This window comes from Tuber melanosporum (assembly GCF_000151645.1).
Source record: "Tuber melanosporum whole genome shotgun sequence assembly, scaffold_86, strain Mel28".
Lineage (NCBI taxonomy): Eukaryota > Fungi > Ascomycota > Pezizomycetes > Pezizales > Tuberaceae > Tuber > Tuber melanosporum.
Genome location: NW_003299135.1, coordinates 133,568 through 143,324, shown reverse-complemented (window position 1 = coordinate 143,324; position 9,757 = coordinate 133,568). Strand labels below are relative to the sequence as shown.

Sequence of the window (9,757 nt, the reverse complement as noted above, 5' to 3'; positions counted from 1 at the left end):
GGGATCAATATACTTGTTGCTACGCCTGGGAGGCTATTGGATCACCTGCAGAATACGGAGAGCCTGGATATTAGTCGGGTGAGGTGGGTCGTTCTTGATGAAGGTGATAGGCTTATGGAGTTGGGGTTCGAGGAGACAATTGGGAGTATCCTAGGCATTTTAGAAAGGAAGAGCAAGTTGCCGAAGAAAGTGGAGGATACAACGGGTTGGAAGAACGAACCGGGATTACCGAGAAGGAGGGTGTCGATACTCTGTTCGGCGACCATGAAGACCAACGTACAGCGGCTTGGGGATATCTCTTTGAAGGAGGCGCTATACATCAAGGCGGAGAAGGGATATGAGGATGTGGGCGGGGGCGGTAAGAGTGAGGAGGAAGGGTTCCAGGCTCCGGCGCAGTTGAAGCAGAGTTATGTTTTGATACCGGCAAAGCTAAGGTTGGTGGGGTTGAATGCGATACTTAAGAGAGCTTTTATACGACAGACTACAAGTCCAAAGATTATTGTCTTTTTCTCTTGCTCGGATTCGGTGGACTTTCATTTTCAAGTATTTTCTCGCTCATTGGAACATGATTCAGATGCCCTGCCGCCAAAACCTCCAAAACCCACAGAAGCCTCCAAAGTCTCTGAAAAATACTCTACAGAACCTCACGCTTCAGAACTCAAACCGGATCATCCCGGAAAGTCCATAAAACAGCCTCCACAGAACAACCCCACAATTGCCAGCACCCCGCACCTCCACCCCACCGCCCTCCTCCATAAACTCCACGGCTCCCTCCCCCAGCCAATCCGAACCTCCACTCTTAACTCCTTTGCGCACACAACCTCCCCCTCTCTTCTCTTCTGCACCGATGTCGCTGCCCGCGGGCTGGACCTCCCGAACGTCGACCATATAATCCAATTTGACCCTCCGTTCTCCCGTGACGACCACCTCCACCGCATCGGCCGTACTGCGCGTGCGGGGCGCGCCGGGCGGGCCGTCATGTTCTTACTGCCGGGGCCGGAGGAAGGCTACGTCGATGCAGTTCTAAAAAAGTGCGGAAGCCCCATACGCGTGGACGTGGATGAGGTATTCAGTAAGGGCTTCGGGGGAGAAGGGACGAACAAGAATAAGCGGAAGTGGGAGGGCAAAGCTACGGAATGGCAGTTGGAAGTTGAGAGGTGGGTGTTGGCAGATAAAGCGGTGATGGACCTAGCAAAGAGGGCGTGGGGAAGTCATATCCGTGCGTACACCACACATGTTGCCGCTGAGAAGGGGATTTTCAATCATAAAGTCTTGCATTACGGACATTTGGCGAAGAGTTTTGGGATCAGGGATGCGCCGGGGGATATTAAAGTTCCCGGGAGTGGCGGAACCGGTGGCGGGAAAGGGAGGGGGAATACTACGGGTTCGGCGACTACAGCTACCTCTACCAAAGTGGGCGCGAAAAGAAACTTGCATATGGATGATTCACCGGTCGACGCGGGCCTAGAAGCAGTAAGGAAGATGCGGAAGATTGCCTTTAGTATGCAGATGAAGCGGGGAATGGCATCGGAGTTTAATATTGGATGAGAAAATCTTTGATTTGGGTAGACCTGTTGCAGCTTTGCGTATCATAATTATATCTTGTGAATATGCTGAGAGAGGTTGGACTAGCACCAAGGGCGTGTCATTCTTACCCTGATGACGGCTGCCCCATCTTGTAGTTTTCAGTCTACACCACAAATTCTCCCCGTCCGATTTTTCAAACTTGATATTCCAGAACTGGGTAAATAAATTGGCGTTATTACAGAACAATTGTTTTCTAGTACACACTGGGGCAATCCCTGCCACCCGCGAGGGCCCAATTGCAGCTTGGTTTTCAATATAATTTATTTATCCTTGTATTGCCGACCCGGCATCAACAAGCCTGGTTCTACTTACAGTGGAGCATTGCCTCTTCCCAGGTCAAAGTGTGACACTCGCGGCTGCGGAAACTTTAGATACCGGCTCTTACCCCTGGCGCCACGATCATAGGCTACTCGAGTATCATACTTCACAAGCCAATCCCGTTGCAAAAGCCTTAAACGAGTGAGCCAATATGACGCAATACACTTCATTACATAATCACGATGTGAGAGAACATCGTCATCAGGTCACCCACCCTCAGTCCTATTTCCAATGCTCAGCTCCGACGCAAACCCCCACCCACCACCACTATTGACTAGCCAACCAACTCACCTACCAACTATTTAACCCGTGATCGAACAGTGAGCACCACGCATCACGGCCCATCATCTCAATAAAAGACCTGCTGGAAAAAGCAAAACAAGATTCATCGACATCTTCCCTCAACCCAATGTCGTCTTCATCTTCTTCCACGCCGCTTCTCTAGTAAGCCCCCCCCCTCATCCCGCCAGCAAACCACAGCTCACTCACTTTACAGCGCATGCGTCGCCCATGGCACCACCATCCTCTCTGAATATTCCCCTAGCGGAGCCGCATCCACAAACGCCTCATCTCTCGCCTCGCTCATCCTCCCCAAAATCACGCACACGAGCCCGCAGAAGCTCACCTACACCCACGGTCAGCATAATATCCACTACATCGCGACCGCCTCCTCGCAATCCACCCCGTTCGGTCAGACTTTTCTGGTCATCTCCGCAGCCCATATAGGGCGCAAACTACCTTTCGGCTACCTCCTCGAGATACAGCGCCTCTTCACGAGCAAGTACCCCGCCAGTGCCGTCGCCGACGCCCCGCCCTACGGATGTGCCGAGTTCAATTCCACGCTCGGCGCCACCATGCGCCAGTTCGAGGCCGGCGGCGAGAACGAGGACGTCGTGGCCAAGGCTCAGAGGGAAATTGAGAGCGCACGTGGTATTATGACGGAGAATATCGAGAGGGTGCTGGAGAGGGGGGAGCGGATCGATTTACTTGTCGACAAGACTGCTGGATTGCAGAGTGGGGCCATGGAATTTAGGGTTCGGAGTCGTGGGCTCAGGAGGAGGATGTGGTGGAAGAATACTAAGGTTTGTCTTGAACCCTTTTTTGAATGTTTGAGCGCTAACGAGAAAATAGTTGATGATATTGCTAGTATTCGTAGTCATCTTCTTGGTTTACTTGTTCGTCGGGATGGGCTGTGGGCTTCCTGGTTTGTCTCCCCTTATCCCGCTTCTTGGGATTGGCAAATTGGGCTAACGCAGACTCTAGGCTGGTCTCGCTGTGTTGGCTAAACCATCGGCGAATCCCACAACTATGGACGTCGGTACGGTCGATCACACTTTTACCGTGGCTTTTATTTCAAATTCCTTTCCGTACTAGGGATCTTTGGATTTCTCCTCGCTTTTCCTATTTCTCTTTTTTTACGCTTCTTGTTCTCTTGGGTTCCTCGGGGCATTTTATTCTTAACGAAACCCGTGTGTTACTACTAAACTACTGCACTCGACTGTACTGAGATCAGCCACCAGATGTCAGCTGACAGACAAGTCTTGGGCTTTCCTCTTATTTTTCTCTTTTTTTTTCTCTCTCTTTTTCCTTCCGCTTTTCTTTTGTTCGCTAAACTCATCTCTCACTTTTCGGCTTTATTTTTTATCCATTTATTTGTTGATCGGACAAATAACAAGGGTTTCATTTCTTGTCTCGATCCCTTGGCATGAAAACGCTTTTGATTCCGTACCGTGTTATATTTGTGTTGTGTTCCGTCATAGGCTATGTAAACTTACCGTTTGAGAGCTATTTCTTTTGTGAACCGAGATAAATGACCAGCCCAACCTCCTAGCTGGAATAAAAGAAGTCTCTTAAGTACACAGAAAATCCCTCAGAGATGACATGCCACACCCTCTGGCATCACTTGTGTTAGCTGGGGGCCGACACCGGAAAAATTCTGTACGAGTGATCGGTCGTGAATTCGCCACTAGATGCCAACCTCTTTGCCGATCTCTTCCCAGGAAGATTCCTCCTCTCGTGCCCTAAACTCCCACACATCCCTCTCCCCGTTGCCCCCACTCGCGGCCATGGCCAGCTTGACCTGCGCTGCGAGTTGCTCAAGCGGATTACATGCCTTTCCGTGCTTTTCCAAGGAAAGGAGTCTCATCCCACCACCCGCTCCCGAGATGCTCGAAGATGGAGTTGTGTGGAGGATCCAGCCCACCAACTCATCAATTGTGAAGCCGTCCAAGTCATCAATGGTGTTCCACGGCAGGAGGTTCAATTCCGAGAGCTTGCGGTACACGCTGAAGAACACCAGAGCATCGCAGCGGGGGTCAGGGGGCGTGGCAGCGCACTGAGGGGACAGTTGTGAGAGGGAAGGGGAGGGCCGGTAGCGTTCGAAAAGGGAGGCAAATACGGTCTTCAAGTGAGTGAGGAGGTTTGAGCGGTGGTTTAATATCGCTTCTGCGATGACGTATCCTTCATTAGCGACCCGGCGGAGCTCATTGTTTGGTTGGTTGGTTGGTAGGGATGGGCACATACTCAACACACTCTCAGGCACATACTCCTCGAACCCGCCCCCACCTTTCCTCTCCTTGAGAACGGGAATTTTGTCCATGCCCCCGCCGACCCTCTGGACGCACACCTCCTTTACCACCTTCCCGAAAAGCTTTCCGAAAATCTTCTCCACGCCCCACACCCACGACACGAACAACCACTCCTCGTACCCCGCCTTCTCAGCCTTGGAGGTCCAGCCCTTCATCCACTTATCGCCGTACATTCTGGTGGCGTGGGAGCAATCATACTTGTCCACCACGACGGCCATCTTGACCAGCTGCCTGAAGGTCAGCGAACGGGGAACGGATGGGTGGTTGTGCAGAGCTTTCAAGAGGATGCAGAGGGCTACGGGGTCATCGTCATGGAGCCTTAGCACGAACGGATGCGTCGAGTGGGGGGAGTTGTTGAAGCGCTGGGCCTCGGAGAAAGGGGATGTCGGGCTCAACATTGCGGAGAAGACCTTCGACGTGGTGATTAGCACACTCGCCGAGGTTTTGTAGTGCAGGGTGTGGGTAGGTGTGAGTAGGTGGAGGAGTATGTCACCCACGGGCGAGATTACCATCTCGCGGAGGGGGAGTGGTGGTGCGGTCGTTGTTGCAGCTGTGGCGTTTTCCGAGAGCGGGCGGGGTGGGGAGGTGGGTGGCGATGGGAGGGGTATTGGTTTGGACATTGTTGATGCTCTGGCCCTCGCTGATGCTTTGGTCCTTGGGAGGCGGTGGGTATTTTGTCGACCCTCTGTATCTAAAAGGGCCTTAAGGATTGAAGAGGCGGGGAGTATTTTCATTACTGCTCCACCCTGGTGCAGTCGCTGAGTCAATAAAGAGGTTTTCCCCGTACTGGGCTGGGTGGAGTAGGGTGTTAGATGTGTGCTGCTGCTGCCTAACATTCATGGGCCGTTATTCGTCATTGCTGCGTTGCACTATTGCACCGCCATTCCAAGCTGATCAGCCCGTTTACCGCGCGCGCGCCGCACCAGCAGCCTGTGTGTGGTTGGCGGGGAGGGGAAAGGTGGGCGGGTGGCTTGTTGAAAGAAAGGAGAGTGTTAGTCTACAGGGCGGTATTAAACAGAGCTGCTACACCATATGATTGATTAAGTACCTGTCTTTCGTGATTGTGAATTTTGCCTATTTTGCCCATACCAAGATAATATAGACTAAGGCCGAATTGGGACCTATTAACTTATGCTTGTACAAGTAGGATATACTATAACTCGCACGAGGGTGCTGAATCCACCCGAATGCTGATTTCAGGTGAGCGCCAAGAAAGTACCGGTGCAACCTCTCTCCCCAACTACTCGAGTGCACCACATACTGGAATCTCCCTCATCTGCCACGATCGGTGAGTTAAGCGAGCTCGGCAAAGTTTATTTATTTATGCATGATGATGATGATGAAGTTGTGTCATGGTTCAATCCGAGGACCACCCCTATCATCAGCAGCTAAAAAGCCCATCAGTCTCCCCTCTCATCCACATCCATACCACCGCACCTCGCCCACTTAATTTACGAGTACTCCTACTTATCCCCCCACCCCCAATCCGAATAACGAGAAAGGCCAGACATGGATGCCCACCCCCCTCCAACCCTCATAATAGCAACAGATACGGCCCACTTCAACACAACCCCCTGGGCAGCCGAGGGCTACGCAGTACTCCACCTCCCCTTCGCCAACACGCGCAGGATCGAGAACGCGACGGACGACATCGAGCCAAACACCAAATGTGCGCTCCTCGCCTTCGGCCAGAGCGCCTTCCACGCCCTCTCCCTCGCCACGTCGTCGCTCCCATCCCTCACCGCCGTCATAGCATACTACCCGCCCATGCTGCCAAGCGCCCCCAGGGGGTTCCACCCGGGCATCAAGATACTCGTACACCTGCCCGCCTCCGCACCCTTCTCGCTCTCGGGACGGAGGGTTAAGGTCAGTGTGTATGAGGGCGTGGAGGCCGGCTTCGCCGAGGAGGGAGGTGGGGGTGCGAACTACGATAAGATCGCCGCCGATCTTGCCTATTCCCGCAGTCTGGCGGTGTTGCGGGAGACGGTGGGACCGGAGGTTGATCTTGAGGGGATCTGGGACGAGCATATGCTTTATGAATTTGTCGAGAAGGATGTCGACAGGACTATGGCGACTATGGTTGAGGAGCCCTATGTTAACCATGTTCCCACTTGTAATTATTGTTCTCCTCTTGTCTATATCTTTGTTATTGTTGGGTTAATTGACATTTTATTTAACTTTTTGGCTGGGTGGGGGGAGTGGGGGACCCAGGCACCGGAGGAGTAGGCTACAAAAACCTCTACCACTTTTACAAGTACCACTTCATCCCTCTAAATCCGCCATCCTTGACCATGAAATTAGTCTCCAGGACTGTCGGCTCGGACAGGATCGTGGATGAGATGGTGGCAAGGTTCCGTCACGACACCCGCATCGATTGGATGCTGCCGGGAATTCCACCCACCAACCGAGTTGTCGAGATCGCACTCGTGAGCATCGTGTGCATCCGCGGCGGGAAACTCTATCACGAGCACATCTACTGGTTGGTCGTTTCTTTCTTTCTTTCATTCTTTCTTTTTCGATGTTGAGGGGATCCTGGATTTTGATCAGCGTGGAATAGGGACCAAGCAAGTGTTCTGGCACAGGTGGGCTTGCTGGATGCCATGAATTTACCCATCGTTGGCGCGGAGGGCGCGAGGAAAGTGCTTGAAGAGGGATACGTTGAGAGTAATAGGTTGATTCCTGAGTGGGATTTTGGGAATTGGGTTGCTAGCCCGGAGCCCAGCGTACATGGTGATGGTGGTGACGCGGGAGGGGCGTGGAATTGGCTGGATGATTGCTTTTCTGGGGACTGACTAGTTACTTTGCCCGGGTAATGTAGTTTATGAAAATAGGCTGTATATACCTCGTAAATGCAGCACACCTCGTCTGGTGGATGATTGCTGGAAGGGAAAGCATGAGGAGACTGCTTGATAATTCTGGTGATATTGTGATCGTTTTGTCTCTCCCCGTATGAGTCTTCATAAAGCGGAATCCAGCCTGCTAGTTGTCTTCCACCCCTTTCCACCTCGATACTGACTAAGCAGTATAAAAAACTCTAGGGGTCGTGGTCTCGCTTCGCGAAGCGGAAGCTTAAATATTCTCACATCAATGGGAGAGAAACAGCACGGTACAGTCCAACTCGGGAGGGAACATGATTCTGCTTAGTTCTAATAAGCTCATTTGGGAGCTGTCCTTCCCTCCTGACCTAGATTAACCATTATAATACATTCGGGAGCAACCGGAATGACACGGAACAGAGGGGAATTGGGGTGTATATAAATAAATTATATTGAATACGGTTATCGGTAGTGATGGGTGTGGCATACCGGTAGTGGCAATATCCGCCAACTCTGAGATGAGAGAAATTCTTGGATGAAAAAGAGGAAATTAAGGTAATGAGAATATCCCTGTTACAATTAGGGACATCATCATCACGATTCATCAGTGAGTTTGGGAGTGAAGCTTGTAATCTTAATGGCTGCTACGCATTGGCTCGTGAGCTGGGGAGGGGAGATATACCTGGAAAGCGTTCCATTCGGAAACTGTGCAGGAAGAGCGGTACAGTACTCTACTTTGGAAGCCCTCCTCCCTCTTAGCCATACGGCAATTCCCCCAAAAGTTACCTTGGATTGACTCATGCTGTCATCTAGGCCGTCTCACCCGATCAACAGGATCTCATCCCATTCAGGAGGTGGTAGTTTCGCTCTGCCACTCACTGCACTGGTTTTGCTCAAATTTTTTCTGCATCAACGGCTGTTCGTACCGGTATGAGCAAGGGCAATTGGATAGGGCGGTCTTGAGCAGTGGAATGGTGGTATCCTGATGGAGGGTGTCCCATGTTAGTGGATGGTTTAGCAGCGCACAGAACTTTCCGCACGATCCTCGTAGGTGCCTTCATATTTCGTTAGCTAGACTAGTATGATGCTTGTATAACCACATGTTCGTTGTGGCACTCAGTTCAACCTTTACTCCACCTCCATTGGCTATAGCTTTATCCTTGATTCGCTCTTACCATCTCGACTACATTACACCGTATTAATATCTATTTGGGGTCTATTTTATCGTCACAGCCTCCCAATAGCAAGTGGGTCACAAGCGGCATTTCTTCAGCACAGGTGTGCTTGGTCGATCTGCTATCTGGAGGGGAAAAGTCGTCAAATAATTTCCACACCGGTTATCGGCTTTTTAGCTTGTGTTTTGTTGATTTGTTGATTTGTTGATATTTTATTTTTATTTTGTCGGGCGTGCCAGAAGGGCTATCATAGATAACGCATTTCCTGCTGGTACTGTACTCGAGTACTGGAACCGACGGAATTTCTTCCGCTGTTTTGTAAAGCTTCTTAGCACAATATACTATAGCTGGCCTTACGCCTGTGGCCTCTCATAGCTACTTTTTGCGGATGGCCAGGCTAAGTCAAGGTGGGATCCTCGTGTGGTCTTTTTTTTTTTTTTTTTTTTTTTTTTTTGCGGGGGGGGGATCCCGCTTTTCCGAATTCTTCACGCTTCATGTGTGTGCTTGGCGGCCTCAAGAGTCTTTTGGTCTATGCCATGAAGTCAGTTGATTATATGCTCTGTCAATGGGAAGTGGATATCTGGTAATATCCTTGAATACTTTCAAATGCGCCACAGATATCTGCGGATATTTGTCACGAAAATGATTGCGGTATGTAGATAAGGCTTAGAGAGTTGAACGTAGTGTGTGCACCGGGAAATTTCCAATTGCCCAATATATTCCTGAAATCGGATAGCCTGACCACTCACGCATCCATCATCCACAGCCATCATCCGATTATCAAGCTGTGGATATCTCCAACCACTATTTCACCACTTCGGTCTCATGGCGGGACCCCGGTCCCTGGTTATTATGCCGGTGCAGTGATACCGGTACCAGGATAATATATCTGATTGGTGATTTCTCATCCGTTCCGCTAAGTGTGCTTTATCTCCATTTCATGGTCCTCCGGCACACATCATATCAATGATTCCGGCATTGCAAAAACTCTGTCTTCCGTCTCCGATTCTAGTTAACAAGTCAGATACAGACAGTCCTTTTGGAAGGGGATATAGGAGCGCACTTGGTATCTGCGCGCAGCGCTTTTTCTGACCGCCGGTGCCATATAATAATAGTGGTTAAGATGACACGTCGGCCCAGTTATGTAGGTGTAGAAACAGTTGACGTACATTCTAGTGTTCCATCCGATCCATACAAATTTAGACATAGGTAGATTCCGAGTCTTGAAAATTGGCGCAATCATGTTCGATCACTCGGAATCAATTTGGTAAGC

At 50.7% G+C, this 9,757-nt stretch overlaps 3 protein-coding genes; 2 read left to right on the top strand and 1 right to left on the bottom strand.

Annotated features, from left to right (window-relative positions):
* Positions 1–2,150: 2,150 nt before the first annotated feature.
* On the top strand, positions 2,151–3,750 carry GSTUM_00011500001 (uncharacterized protein). XM_002841951.2 has 4 exons: positions 2,151–2,349; positions 2,402–2,987; positions 3,037–3,109; positions 3,169–3,750. The coding sequence occupies exons 1-4, from the start codon at positions 2,315–2,317 to the stop codon at positions 3,189–3,191; spliced, it is 717 nt and encodes a 238-aa protein (XP_002841997.1). The 5' UTR covers positions 2,151–2,314; the 3' UTR covers positions 3,192–3,750.
* A 121-nt stretch (positions 3,751–3,871) lies between these two features.
* On the bottom strand, positions 3,872–5,447 carry GSTUM_00011499001 (uncharacterized protein; the record flags this gene model as incomplete). XM_002841950.2 has 2 exons in its annotated part: positions 4,429–5,447; positions 3,872–4,350 (listed from the first exon to the last, which is right to left on the bottom strand). Exons 1-2 carry the CDS (start codon positions 5,327–5,329, stop codon positions 3,872–3,874), a joined length of 1,380 nt encoding a protein of 459 aa, XP_002841996.1. The 5' UTR covers positions 5,330–5,447.
* A 416-nt stretch (positions 5,448–5,863) lies between these two features.
* GSTUM_00011498001 (uncharacterized protein) lies at positions 5,864–7,574 on the top strand. XM_002841949.2 has 3 exons: positions 5,864–6,606; positions 6,705–6,972; positions 7,051–7,574. The coding sequence occupies exons 1-3, from the start codon at positions 6,003–6,005 to the stop codon at positions 7,283–7,285; spliced, it is 1,107 nt and encodes a 368-aa protein (XP_002841995.1). The 5' UTR covers positions 5,864–6,002; the 3' UTR covers positions 7,286–7,574.
* Positions 7,575–9,757: the final 2,183 nt, after the last annotated feature.

Bases quoted from the DNA above. Each gene is read 5' to 3' on its own strand.
- GSTUM_00011500001 (XM_002841951.2), top strand. From the start codon at position 2,315: ATGTCGTCTTCATCTTCTTCCACGCCGCTTCTCTA. The intron at 2,350-2,401 runs GTAAGCCCCCCC...CTCACTTTACAG, and splicing joins TCTTCCACGCCGCTTCTCTA to CGCATGCGTCGCCCATGGCA. The intron at 3,110-3,168 runs GTTTGTCTCCCC...CGCAGACTCTAG, and splicing joins GATGGGCTGTGGGCTTCCTG to GCTGGTCTCGCTGTGTTGGC.
- GSTUM_00011498001 (XM_002841949.2), top strand. From the start codon at position 6,003: ATGGATGCCCACCCCCCTCCAACCCTCATAATAGCAACAGATACGGCC. The intron at 6,607-6,704 runs GTAATTATTGTT...TGGGGGACCCAG, and splicing joins TGTTAACCATGTTCCCACTT to GCACCGGAGGAGTAGGCTAC. The intron at 6,973-7,050 runs GTTGGTCGTTTC...AGCGTGGAATAG, and splicing joins TATCACGAGCACATCTACTG to GGACCAAGCAAGTGTTCTGG.